The sequence below is a fragment of the Mugil cephalus genome, chromosome 4, assembly GCF_022458985.1.
Source record: "Mugil cephalus isolate CIBA_MC_2020 chromosome 4, CIBA_Mcephalus_1.1, whole genome shotgun sequence".
Lineage (NCBI taxonomy): Eukaryota > Metazoa > Chordata > Actinopteri > Mugiliformes > Mugilidae > Mugil > Mugil cephalus.
In genome coordinates this window covers 6,157,463-6,171,821 of record NC_061773.1, presented here as the reverse complement: position 1 = coordinate 6,171,821, position 14,359 = coordinate 6,157,463, and the positions used below count along the sequence as shown (strand labels likewise).

Here is a 14,359-nt window from a genome sequence, read left to right as displayed (position 1 = left end):
TTGATTCTATTTGTACGGACAGCAGCCGTCTCTTTCAGTATGCACACTTTTTTGTTTTTTTTTAATTTTTCCTCCGGATATACAGTACAAAGCGATTTCGACCCTTCGCGTACCCACGCCGCCCGCGAATATAGCAGCCCACTTCTGTTTAGTCCGATTTCAGACGGAATAATGTAAAAGTTGTTTCGACTGTAGTTTGTCTAATTAGTTAAATTTAATGATATTCCCGCGTCCTCGCCCTCCCCCTCGCCGTCTAATTAGCAGAGAGAATGGGGATGGGCGCAGTGAGTGAGCCGTGCTTCCGTCTTCCACAACTGCTCCTGTCAAAATGCCTGCGCTTTATGTATGTGGCTCCATGAATGTAAAGCAGGGCAATGCTGAAGGAGATTGTGAAAGATGTAACCGTTCTGACTGACTCGCCGGGAAGTATTACTCAAGCGCACTGTTCGGCACATCGCCTTCATTAGGCATGTGAAGGTGACGTGTGGCACGTGATTGAATAGGCCGCATACTGTCTGGGGGCTTTCGTGTTGCCAAGAGGTATTTTTCACAAATTCTATTTTATTTTTTTATTTTTTTTCCCCCTGGTTAACCGGCGAAGTAATCACATTACAAACAGGTGAAACAGTCCATGCCAGCTAAGCTGACTGCCTTTGATAACTGAAATAAAGTGATATTTTCTCGGCGATAATGGGTTTTCGCCGACAGAAAGTAGCGCCAGTGCTGTGTGTCCGTGAGGGATTTTCGGAGTGCTGCCCCGAGTTGGATCGTTACAGATTGTTAAAGAGGTGATAAAGGTGTGCATAAATCACAGCGGCCCTTGAAGCCTGTTGTTTTCTCTCGTGGTCAACAAGTCCCACGATCGGACCGAAACCCGGCAACGATATCGCTGATCTCCAGCCTGGTGCATCCTCAGAGACGCAGACCTCAAAATCTGTCAAAACCAATTAAGAAAACTCCGCCGAGCCCCGCGCTGTCGTTCCTCGGTGTCGTTCCGTCATTACCACGAGCGTGGACCACCGTAGTTTAGCCCACATGCGCCGTCCTGCTGTAGTAAATATTCATTAGAGCGCCAAACGCCTGAGAAGAGCCCCAAACTAATACTTGATGTACCCCTGTTAATGGGCTAATGTTTGCTTTAAAACATCAGCACCCAGCTGTTCTGGGGAATTATTATTATTTTTTTATCACTTTTTGAAAAGGACACTGTGTGTGTTTCTGTCATCAGCAGGAAAAGTCTGCGCTGCTGAGATACAGGCTAATGCATTGCTGGGTTTCGGCGCTTTCATGGGATTTGTTTATAATAACGAAAACATGGAATATCGACAGCTTTATCCTTTAAAGCCAAATGCTGTCGCTGAGGATCGGTACAAATGATAGATTACCAGATGGCTCCTTGTGTACCAGCCTAGCTGACCTTTATTTTTTTTTATATTAGTCGAAGCTAGACAAACTAGATGATCTAAAAAAAAAAATAATTAAAAAACAGGTGTTCTGTTTTGTATACCCAGGGTTTAGTTTCTATTTTCAGCTTCTATAAGACATTATCCTCCTTTTGGGTTATGACGCACTTTTTATGTGCATGAATCACTTTTTCTTTTCCTTTTTTTTTGTTTTTAAACTCTATCTCAGTGAAACTCAGATGTGTAAAGTTGTTATGCACACACGAGTTGACCGTATTAAGTGATTTCATGATGTGGTAAGAAAACAAATCCTGAGGCAGGTCTTTGCTTTAAATACCTGCCATGCACGGTTTTAATGTGCGCCGTTACTCGAGGACGGTTAAGTGCACGTCACTCGGTCACCGTCGGTCAGGATTACACGGCCATCTCAGGATGTGTTTGATAGATGAATCCGTCCCCAAATAATCCTCCAGGTGACGCGGTGTTTCCAGGCCGGCTATTCTTCACACACCTGAAGCCGACGCCCGTGTTGAGATTGATATTTTACCTCCATCCCCCAATGACTAATGCAAGTTAAATGCTCCTGTGGTTGTTGTTAGGCTGCTGTTTTTCAAGGGCTCTCAGGGGTTCTTGGCTTGTTGTTGAGTGTGATATTATGGAACAAATAGTGGGGCTTAATGGTGGTGTAGATGATTTAACTGCCCTCGGGGCAATGAAAAAGGGAAAATGATTTTGCAGACCTGTACAGTGTACAAAGGGTTGTTATGTAGGTGTTTTGAAGCCTTTTTATTTCTTCTGAGTCTCTTAATACTGGAGGAAAAAAATAAAAAAATCAAATGCAAAAAAAAACAACCCCTAAATAAATCCCAGCCAAACCGTGTGTATTTAACGTGTCATTTAAACTACCTTTTAGCCGACATAATTCACCGGTGCTTTTTCCTCTGTTTCAGATTTATGTATGTTGTATGAGTGCAGCAGCTCTCCCCAGTCTCCTCCAGGCCCAGCACAAGACTGTCTGCTCTGCTCTATCAGAGACGCCGTGGCTTTAATCCTTTGCCCACAGGGGACGGCTGACATGGATGTGTGTAAACTGTTGACATGGTGCTGTCTCCTATGCTCTCTGATCAAAGACAGTGCAGCCCTCCTGTTTCACAACCTGCCTTCAAATATGCTCCGAATCTCACGGAGACCCCACCCCACCCTCCCTCACCCCCGCCCCCCCCGCTCTGTTTCACACTCTGTGCTAACCCGTGTCTCCCCATAATACATTTGTGCATCTGATAATAACAAAGCAGCCGTTTATGACTTTGCTCGTGCAGCCTCCATGACCTCCCTCTAAGCAGCGAATTTGATTTGGAGAACGGTGTAAGCTGTTCGCGTCTTAATGGCAACCCTTCTTTTTTTTTTCTTTTTTTTTTTCTTTTTTTTTCTGAGACTGTAATGCACTGACTTTGAGTGCAAGAAAAGGCTCGGCCTGATGTTGTGTGTAGTTTGATTAATACCCGGTAATGATGCAACTATTAGTAAGAGCTGTGCTCGTCTTATGCAGCTCGGTGTGTGTGTGTGTGTGTGTGTGCTTGTTTCTGTGTGTGTGTGTGTGTGTGTTTCTATTTGCGTTGTGTTTCTATTGACTGTACAGACTACACAGGGAGATGCTGATCTCTCCAAACAACTCACTGTGTAAAGGTGGGTTAACTTTAGTTTTATATATATATATATATATATATATATATATATATATATATATATATATTTTTTTTAAGGTAAAAAAATGCCATTCAAAAAATTATTCAAGTAAGAGTAAAAAAAAAGTGTCCGTGAAAGGCACTAAGTAACTGTTCATAATTAAATCTGATTTTATTTTTTTAAGAAATGATGTAATCAGTCAGACAGAAATATAAAATAATGTGCAAATTGTGGTATTTCCAAAAATGACTAAAAAATAAATTAAGGCACAAATTTCCAAATCTCACTTTTGGCCGTTGTGGCCGCCATAGTTTGCGTGATGTCATGTGACTTCCTAGCTAGTAGCCATGCTATCTGTTAGCCCAGTGTAGCAGAGTAAGAATAGTGTTGCTTTTTTCACATCAACTCAAATAAAAAGTAAAAAGCGTGGTGCAGTAAAACTACTCATTTCTTTTTTTCCCCTCTAAAAGTTATCCAAGTAAACGTTAGGGAGTAAATGTTTGCTTTTGAGATTACCTTTAGTTACAGTAGTTAGCAGTTTTGCGTCGAATGTAAACAGACATTTTAAAGCCTTTATGAAAGTTTAATCTCTATGTTCAACATGTGGTAAATAATTTCCATAATATACTGTGTATGTGAGAATTATTTTTTTTGAAGTCGTTGTGCCCTGAGTCCTGAAGTGTACTTGGCTGTTTATGTAGAGCTGTGTGAGAACAACCTGATACCAAGACACACTTGAATAGGCCGTTCTGGTAGCTTTAGTGCATTTTGGATGCGAGATTAACTGTTGTGCCAAGCTGCATATTTGTAGAGGAAACCGCGTGAGGACTTTTTAAAATGGGAACACGGTATTGAGTACAATATGCAGCCGTTTGTACAAAAAAGATGGGAGGTGAGACAGATTATCTAAATGGATTCAATGACTAAACTGCAGCAAGTAGCTGTGATTCCTGCTTCCATTTTGAGTTCAGCAGATTGTCATCTCGGGTTTTGTTTTAGTTTTTCCCTGCTGTTCCCTTTACGCTGAAACAATCTGCTTGCCCAATTGTTCGCATCCTTCTAGCAACAGGGAACCGGCATTAGCCAGTCTCATGGATCTGAATGCCACAGTGGGTTTCTTTTTTTTTTTTTTTTGAACTGCTTAAAGCAATACAAAAACACTCTTCTTTTGCCTGTGCACCTGATTGACAATGGCTCGAGACAGACATTTTCTTCTCCATCGGCTCCGGCTCCATCCGTTGCGCAGCACGTTTTCCCCAACGAGTTAGATTGTTGTAAGCGTGAGGCTACGTGCTCTTGGGAGTGTGTACGCTTAAGGACAATTTGTGCCCCTAGCATTCACTGTAACTCTGTTGACAACGTCTAATTTCTTTGAGGCTTTTGCGAAGAAGCTAAAGAGACTTTTGTGCCTGAAAGACATGAAGCTGATTGTTTGGACTCCTGGTAATACACACCGTCTCCAGTTTCCTAATTTAAGTTTCCATATAGGAGCTTAGCAGGGAAGCTGTTGTGACACGATTACAGCCATGTGCATTGTAAACATATTGACCGCTCGGCCTATTTATTTTTCCTTTCTCACACGGACCCCTGCTGTAAAGGATGTGATTGATGGTGCCTGTGAAAGATCAGGAAACGTTGTGCAGATCCCTGATGGTCGAGGATCATTATCACCAATTAATGCTTTGTGTCAAATGAGGGAACTTGAGCCGAACGCATGGATTTTTTCTTTGTTCTGATTTTTTTTAATTTATTTATTTATTTTTTTAGTGACCACTGTTGCTGCTGCTTTTGTTTTGGTCGAGTGTGTGAACCTGGATCTCAAGGCGCGGGGCAGAAAGTTCCGATCGCCTCCCTCCAGGGGTCCCGGCTCAGAGGAGCCGCAGGTCGAGAGAAGAATCCGAGGCGGGGATGTTTCTATTAAACTGAAGTGTAAAAGTACTTAAGCTTTCATCTGCAATTTAGAGTACATAAGCTCAACATTGATTTTTGGATGATTCACACTTCATACTGCGGCAGTGCGTTTAAATTTTCGATGGCAGTTTTTAATTCGGTGCCAGCTGCAGTGACGGTTACTGTATGCCTAAAAGCTTTGCGGAGACCTTTTCCCGTGGGGACCGGCGGGGGCCTGAGGTGATTGTGCTGATATGGTTTGTATTAATATCAGAGGATCGGGGTACGTTTCCTAAATCAATATACAGTGAATCCAATATGTCATGTTTGCATAAGAAACAGACAAACTGATGTTTGATGCAATCGTTCCAAACGTAACTCAAGTGATTCCCGGGCAGATGGGGCCTTGTATCCACTTGACAACATTAAAAAAAAATTCTCTCGCTTTGTTTCCTGTCTTTAAAACAATTAGTGCGTTGTCACGGCGTTTGTGTCGGTTGCTCAGAGAACTTGTCTGTCCCCTGTGGATCGTCTGACCTCTTTCTCTGCCTCCCACAGTGGCATCGGGTGGCCAACCTCACCGCGCTGTAGGCGGCCATCATGGAACCACGGGCGTAATGAGGGAGAGGAGGACAGCTGGTGACCCCTACTGGTCCTATACAGGTGAGCTCTCATTTGTGCGCTGGCCGGAGCCCAAAGCAGGAGCGGAAACGGCTCACCCCCCCCTCGCTGCCTTGCCCGTCATTTTCCTATTTTTGTCTGCTGTTTAGCCTGCAGCCCCTGTTCCCTCCTCACTGTTACAGCCAGAAGGCTTGATTTAGGCATTAAGTATTCATATAATAGCATACCTGTGCTGTATGTTTTCATTGCTCTTAATAACGGTAATTAAACTAATGCACTGGGGGGAGGAAAAACACAGGCGTACAGCAGAGCTAGTTAATGTTCAGATTATGTGGTCGCCTGCTGTGATTAAATACAAATAATTACTTTCTTTAAAATGTGTTTATTTATTGGGTATAGATCAGACATACAGATTTCATGGCTTGAAATGCATTGGGGTATTTTTTAATGCACATTTTAATAAAAACCTTGCAGATTTTTTTTAAATTTTTTTTGAAAAGTGGTTTCGGTCACGTTCAGCCGAGCAGTCGTGAGCTGACCTCAGTCAGGTTTATCACAAGTACAGTGGGCCACGATGTGAAAAATCCTCATTGGTTGTTGTAATTGCTGTGTACATTATTGATAATATGCATGCTGTTAATGTCGAAGTAAGTGCTTCTGGATATTTAGGTTTGCCTCCGCCTCTAATTTCGCAGCCATCTACCTTAACAAATTGGAAAGATGGATGAATGTGGCAGCCTAGAGTGAACAGTCTGATGTATGCTCTAATGGATGATTCATTATGTGCACTTTTATGCCCATAAATGTTCCCGGAGTGGTGTGTATTTGCATGTGTGCGCTCGGGTGGCAGTCTTAAATGGGCAGCGGTTGAGTTATAAGCTTTAGAAAAGCGAAGTGTCTTTGAGAATAAATGCGTTTAGCAAAGCATCGCGGTAAAAATGCGCCCGTTGATACGGGATGACAGGACGAACATTTAGAATTTTTCGAGCCGTTGTGTTTTGAATCTACAGAACAGGATTTAACACTTGACACCATCATCGCTAAAATTAAATGTAAATCGCATTTCCTGTTGTCTCCATGTTCAGAACTAATGGAGATGAATTTCCATTTTTCTTGTCAACAAAAATCGGCTGCTCTACTGTATAATATCATGGCTCGTCTGTAGCACTTTAAAGGCCAAAAGTAAAAGCATTCGAGTGCCTGCTGAGCTACTTGAAATCAGCAGGTTTCATCCACCGCGCACCGAATTCTGTCCTGCAATTATTCTATCAGACTTTTAAAAACATGCAGCATTTTGCAATAGTCACACAAGTCACGGGAAAGTTCTTTTTTATTAGTTTTTATTTAAAAAGCGGGGAAATAGATTTCCACGCTGCTGCCCGTTATTCTGTTTTCTAAATTATAAAATCCTGGCATTCTAAAAATAAATTGATCATGCAAGCAGAAGTGTTTTTCATGGTTTTCGGAGCAGGCAGCCAGCGCAGCCACAATGTTTCCACTGTGTGAGAGAGCGAGCTTGATGTCGTCGAAAAAAAAAAAAAAAAAAAAGCGAGGCAAGAAGCGTGGCCTGTGAGTGAACACGCACTTCTACGCAGAGCTGCCTCTGTGCCTCGCAGCCTGCAAAATAGCTCTTCCCCCCAAGTGCCTTATTACTGCACCAAATCTAGACCAAATTAGTTTCAAAGAAAAGTGGCACTATTTCCGGATTGTATATGTACGTGGCGTCGGAAATAACCAAATGTTGAGATTGTCTGCACATCTGTGTGGTTATCAGAAAATCTTCTCTTTGGGAGGAAAATGTACCTTAATGGCAGTGTTTGTTGTTGTGTTCATGGACAGCATGGAAAACAAGGTTGCAGAGACATGGAGAAACTAGATTTAGTTTTCTTATACATGATAAAAACAATGGGAATGGACCCTAATCTAAAATTAATGTTTAGAGTTTAACCGTACATACTAACAGTTGGATTTAAAAACCAATAATCCAAAAAAATAAACCTCTAGATATTTATATTCAGCTGTTGTGGTTCAAAATGCACCAAGAACATGGGACATCAGGATATGGAAAAGAATTTTGAAAAAAAAAAAAGGGTCAGACCCTGATGTGGTTACTCTACTGTAGGAAGACCCGAAGATGTTTTCTTTTTTTTTTTTTTTAAATTTGGCATTGACCAGTTCTGATATGCGTATATGTTCTCTCCGAGCGCTGCTTCTCATTCAGCGATACACACACCAGTGCAAACACAGGCCTCTGCTGGCCATCAAGCCGCTCCGATGGGAAATAGGGGTTATTTGCTTTGATCGAGGGCACCTCACTGGAAGAGCTCAGGAAGGGAGGAGCAGTCAGTAAAACCATATTTACAGGTTCCAAGGTCCAAAAACACCACCTTGCAAATAACTAACTTGGTCCCCCTGCTAGAGGAGTGCATCGCGGCTCTGGAAATGATTATACTGATGGAATATTTTGGCGGCGACACGGTACTTGTGGGCCCTAGAATCTCACGGTTTTAGGCAAGAAAATTGTGCAAATAACGGCTAAAAAAAAAAAACGACGGGTGCTTGCTCTGGGCTCGGATTTGTTTGGTATTCATGTCACTACCGATAGTGGACTCCCACGGTTATCTAGTCAAGGCAGTAAAAGAATGTTTGCTTTGACTATCCAAGCATGATTGCATTTTTGCTATAGGTGTCGGGTCCTTTGTGGGAATCATTTAAAGCTTTGTTCTCCCTCAAAATTCCATGACTTTTCTTGTGTTTTTCCCTCAATGCACAAAATTATTAATTTTAGATTGCTGCCCATTCCCATTTTTTTTTTCTTATTTATACGAAAGAGGAAAAAAAAGATTGAGTTTCTCCAGGTCTCTGCAACCCTAATTCTCCCTCGACATATAACAAAATGGTTTTGGCTTTGTGCTTTTGTGCGTATCTGATGCTGAAATGAAACCCTTTCAGCCCTTAGATTACCACTTGATGATACACCAGTACAGCAATCCAAGCTTTTTGGCATCGGCCCTTACAATCACTTACGAGCGTTTATTTGCTGTTTAATTAAATGGCAGGAGGCTCAGAACAGCAGGGATTAGCTGAGGTGGTAAACCACTGAGAACCTGATACGTCTCCTCAGTTGATCAATTTAAGTTGTACCCGAGGGCTTAACCAATAGTCACACTCTTAATATATGGCATTTGCTGTGTGAAATGGCACCTCTGCTCTCCCAACCACCCCCCCCCCCCCCCCCCCAAAGGTCAACGTGTATGTGCGTGTTTTTTGAAATGATGCCGGCGCTGCCGGTGTTGGGTTTAGTGGAGGTGGCAACATGCTGCAGGAAAGCATAAACGCGTTGTTGTTATATTCCTCGTTGCCTTTCGCCGGGAGTTAAATTGCACTGAAGCTTTACATGCGCGTCTTTGATGTCAGCTGCCGATTCATTATTGAATCATTCCTTCTTAGTGCAAGTCCAGACTCCGGCAGGGCACAGTCCCGTCTGAATAGTCATGTTCTTTCTTTCTCTTTTCTAATTAAGACGTCACATTTGGCACATTCCTTTGCTCAATTAAATTTTGGGGCCATATGTTTTTTTTTTTTTGTTTAGTTTTTTTTTTACTTGACAGACTGTTGTGTATCTTGTGTGAGCAGGCTGTTTCAGTACTTACATTTTGTAACCTTCCCGGATAAATATTAGCCTTGCGTTAATGTGTTTTGTTTGTACAGAGTCGCGTGCAAACAGAGGTGATGTGTAAATTTGTGGAAGATAGAATCTTATTATTTTTTAATTTTGCTTGAATTATTTCTACATTTTTTTTTATATATATATGGTGAGGGTGCAAGGAATAAACACACATGGGGTTAGGGAGTTAGCTGGCATGGGTTGGTTTTTTTGGACATTAATTTCTGGCCCATGCAGACGACTAATTCCTACCAGGGAAGGCAGCTGGCTGATTGTACTGAGAAAAAGGGAAGCATTGAGGGAACACAGAAATGTCCATTACTTTGGGAAGGTAATTAGTGGCTAAGGCTGTGAATAGGGCACAGACAAGCGTGCCTTAGCAGCTAAATGGTTATTAAGGGCATTTGCTCTGTGCAAGTGAGTGTAGGAGAAAGGCACACAGCAGGGTTAGCCTGAAGCTAGAAGGTACTGGTGCAAAACAGACTTTGGCCCTTTGAGCCGTACACACAGGCGGATAACATATAGGGGAGCAAGGCTCTCCTCACTTCTCGCTGTGTATCCAGACTACTCCGGGAGAGAGCTGTTTGATGAGATGTGAAACACAGTCTCAGATACTGGAGCAAAAACACGGGAAAATGTTAACAATGTGGAAAGTTTCTTAAACTCCTTCCTCAGATGAGATTTCTTTTTTGCTTTTTTAGAAGGTCAAGTGTGGTGAGAAAATGTCATTATATGATTGCAAAGCTTATGCAGCTCTTTAAATATTTGACTTAATGGTTTTAGACTGCTATATTATTTAACGATACTAATTCCACCGGCAAAAAAAAAAAGAATACTTTCCATATTTTTCACTATAAGGGAGAGAGATAGACCGTCGGTGTGTGTGGGCTTTTTTCTTTCCTTTTTTTTTTTTTTTTTTTGCATTAGTCCAATGCATTGTGAATGAGGCACACAGTGCAATGAAAGCTCTTATCGGTCCATGATATGTCACCTTCCTGTGTGCTTTGATTATGAACCTCAATGCAAGTAGCCTCGACACCCACACCCTGAAATCTGATTAAAAGTTATTTAAGGCATGCTGTGTCTGTGTGTGCGTGTCTGTGTGTGTGTGTGTGTGTGTGTGTGCGTGTGCAGGCATTTTTCATAAGAGGGATGATATCATACTCACCGTAAGACTCCCACAGGAGCAGGGTTATGCATCATTCTTTCCCCCTTTTTATATCTCTGCAGGTTTACACATCATCTCTGTTAGGTTCTCCGGCTCCCTTTATCGGTAGCTTTATGTGTGTGTGTTTTTTTTTTTTTTCTCCCCCATTTTTTTGGCCAACACACGCAGTAGTTTGCTCTCGAATGCTCTCCTGTTGATTTATTGTTCTAGTTTAATTACAGCACAACAGTTGGACCACCTAAACATGCATTTGCGGAAGCATTACGCTTGATCCCATCTAGGAGTGTGTAGAATGAAAAAAGGAAGCAAAGAAACGGCAGCGCTAGACGTAGAGAAATATAAGAGATTAACGCACCGGAGGTGTTTGTCGGTCTCTGCGTGGTGAGGGATTGCGTGAAGTCGTTGGAAGCACATCCCATGTCGTTTGCGGCTGATGTGACGCGATAACTCCCTGCGAAAGATTTATGTTTTTTGCTCTGATCACTGTAATAGGTTATGATTTTAGTTGGGAAGAGGGGTAATTGTGCAAAATTGGGGGGAATTAAAAATGCAGCAAAGAGCGCATGCCGCCGTAGCCCGAATCCGTCGATGATATAGTGGTCTACATCCACAAATTAATAATACAGCTTAAGGCATTGCATCTCGGTGATTTTTCACATTAATAACTCACTAATAGCTCCGTGCCTCATATAGATGGAGCTCCCACTGTCTTTTTTTTTTTTTTTTTTAATGCCGCAGTTAGGGATGTTTGGATGGAAGCCACCCTGACAAGCTGTTGTAGCCACTGAAAGAGCCTGCCATTGTCTGATATGTGTGGATTATATTTCCCCTCAGCCTAACTGTTTTATTCCACTTCACTGGGGTTGCCCATGATCATTAGCAATCTTTCCACTCGTGTCTCACATAATGAAGTGAATGAAGTGTCATTTTCAATCAACTGCTATGTTGATCCAACTTAATTAGTACTTTAGAGGATAGAAAACAAGATTAGGTAACTCACTGTTCTTGATTGCTAGGGCTGTTTGTTTTGCCTTTAAATTAACCCTCAGTTCTACTGCTACACACGTATTTCTTTGCAACTTAAGGTCCATTACTTTACTGGTGTGTAGCCAATAAGAAAACATCACAGAAAAAACACTCATCGCTCACCTCTAAAATAAACCTGTCAATATTTTTATTTTTTTATTCGGCGGCTGTATAAACGATCTTACTGTGTTTGAATCTTTATAAAGGCACATCCTAATTTGGACACTATGCCACGGGTCTGTTGCTCTCATGTCGTTAGGTGTGACATGTTAAACCCTGGGATTCGTGCAGCCTCAAAGTGGCTGGGTGCTCGTGGAAGCAGCGCACTTGGTCTCTTGTGTCTTGATACCCCTACAAAGGCTGGAGGCTAAAGAGCAATGCCATGTTGTCATGGTGCCCAGCAGAAGGAGCTCTGCCTCCTGGAGGTAATGAATCGAGAGGAGGATTGCTCCCCGTAGACCTCCATGTATGAGAAGCACTTGAGTTTAAAGCATAGCTCCCCTGACTGTATGGTCGTACGAGAGAAAAAAAAAAAAAAAGCTTGGGGGTTCTATTCGGGATCCAGGAACTTGGTCCTCAGGGATGAACATGAACACCCCTCCACACACACACACACGCCCCCAAACCCACCCGATAAAAAAGACTAGCTAATAAGCTAAGACGAGCAAAATTTTTCCTAGAGCTTCAGAGGTCTCTCTATCCCCCGACTGATGAAATCTGTTTTATTGCTAATAGTTTTACGTCTTTGAGACAATAAAATAAGGGTTATTAAAGACATTGTGAGATTGGTTTCGCATCATGAATCATAATACACAAATGCTTTTGTCCAAATTAACACACACACCCCCCCAAAAAAAATAGTTTAATTCAGATCCCTGCCAGAATGAAATACTTCTAATGTCGGCTGAAAATCGAAGTTGAATTAAATTTCCAATTATCATACAGTCCAATGACATTACCTTCAGCTACACTCTACGTCACATGGTGTTCCAAACAAAGTGACTGTAAGTAATATCAATCTCGGAAGGGGCGTTCTAGTTATCCAATAGTTTTGCATTACCCTGGTGGAAATGTGCATTAGGAAGTCATTATGCTTTAAACTGATTTAGTTTGGGGAAGACACTGCAGCCGGTCTTTTCTTATACCTCATTGCTGTGCACATCAGCCACAGTCCACATAACGCTGCAGCTAATGGCCCAGCCACACACTGGTTATTGTCGCCTGCTGTACCAAGGGCCTGGGTGTACTCGATCAGCACTACTCCGTACCGTGTGGACACAATAGTGACGCCAAAAGCATTGCGGAGTGCTTTTTTGCGTCATACCAATTATATCCTTAATCACGCAGTTGGACCAGCTCTTCTTGGGATTCCGGGACTTGAGGGCAACACACACTGACAGGGCACGACAGCCTCTAAAACACCTGCATCCGTTGTTTTCTATTTATGCTTGCATGCTGGCAGCGTCTTGACAAACATCATTGCCAAATGACACGTCAAGTGTCCAGAAAAGCAGCACGTTTGTCATATTTCGCTCTCGGAACTGGCAATCCCAACACGAGTGCTACTTCTTTCTGTATGGAAAATTTGTGTGAACCATAGCCATCAGTGGATGTGGTTTGTGTTCCACTTACTTCCATTTTCCCTTTGTTTGGGCTTTAGGAGCTGTGCTCTTTTACAGTGTTTGCAAAATCCGTGGACCTTCTGAACTTGGGTGCGCTCAACCTGAAACATTACTTTGCTGCCTCCCGTATCCACAGTGCTTTCTGGACTTGATTAATTTCCTCCTCCTGGGTAGAACAGTGAGAGATTCATCTGTCTTACAACCTGCATTTATAGTCACAGCCATTCCACACGATGATGGAAGCTTAACACAACATCATCTATATTCCTTGGGTCCTGCTGATGTGTTGTATCAACCTGTAGATGTACCTGCACTCATTTTCTGAGAAAATGAGAGGTGCAGGAACACTAATTATTAAAAATGAACTTTGCTGGGGCCCAAGCCGACTCATTATTCATCTTGGTTATTGCTAGCAGTTTGGATCAGCCTTCGTCTGCCAGAATTGGTCCATTTGTCTCTGTCAAGGGTGGGCCCTTGACAGATGTGCCAATATGGCTACCGAACTTCTGTGCTGGGGGAGAGGCATCTTAATTCTCCATGATGTATCACACTGGCAGCAACCAATTTAGCAGAATTGAGCTCCAAATCATTTTACTTCCCACTGCCTCTGACAATCTGTTTCCTTTTTCTAGATGAGGTAAATATATTAAGGATGGAAATAAATTAGGGAATCCTGCACCCTGGGCTACTACAGTATCAGTGACTTCTTGTTGGACTTGATGGCTTGTATTGTTTCACCGTGGTGTCCAGAGAACGGAGTCCTGGGTCGGTGCCACCGGGATACATAAAGCCAAAGCCCCAGTGCACGACAGCTATGGCAAATACAGCCAAATTTTCTGTTTTCCCCGTTTAGGGCAGATTGATGCGTTGCACTGACAGGTTTGTTGTGTAAACCTAATCAATTACATTTCAGGTGTCACATGGCGTTAGTGTGCCTCGTGGCAGCATATTAGGCTTAGTTGGTGGCTCAAGTCCAACTTAATGGACGTGGACATGCTCGGCCTTGGGGGAATGCAATATTGAGGAAGTGTGAGATTGCCAGCCCACAGGTTTTCTCTCTAATATGGTTATGCTGATGAGCTGGAATGAGCTAGATAGCGGCTCAGCAAATTTTTAAACTCATAATCATGACGACTTACTTGGTAATGAGTACACATCCCCCTAGAGGTGCGGAGTTAACTGTTGGGGGCGAGGCTGTAATAGTGACATAATAGCACAATTTTGGAAGATGTGCAATGCTTCCCTTGAATTAGGAAATAGTTTTTGATTGATGATC

The 14,359-nt window shown here is 42.4% G+C and overlaps 1 protein-coding gene across 1 annotated transcript in view; it reads left to right on the top strand.

The window, feature by feature from the left end:
- ca16b (carbonic anhydrase XVI b) overlaps nucleotides 1-14,359 on the top strand; it is a 101,032-nt gene that overhangs the window by 17,135 nt on the left and 69,538 nt on the right. Inside the window, exon 2 of the mRNA XM_047582555.1 lies at nucleotides 5,538-5,642. Within this exon, the coding sequence (XP_047438511.1) occupies nucleotides 5,538-5,642 (105 nt within the window). The remainder of the gene's footprint in view (nucleotides 1-5,537; nucleotides 5,643-14,359) is intronic.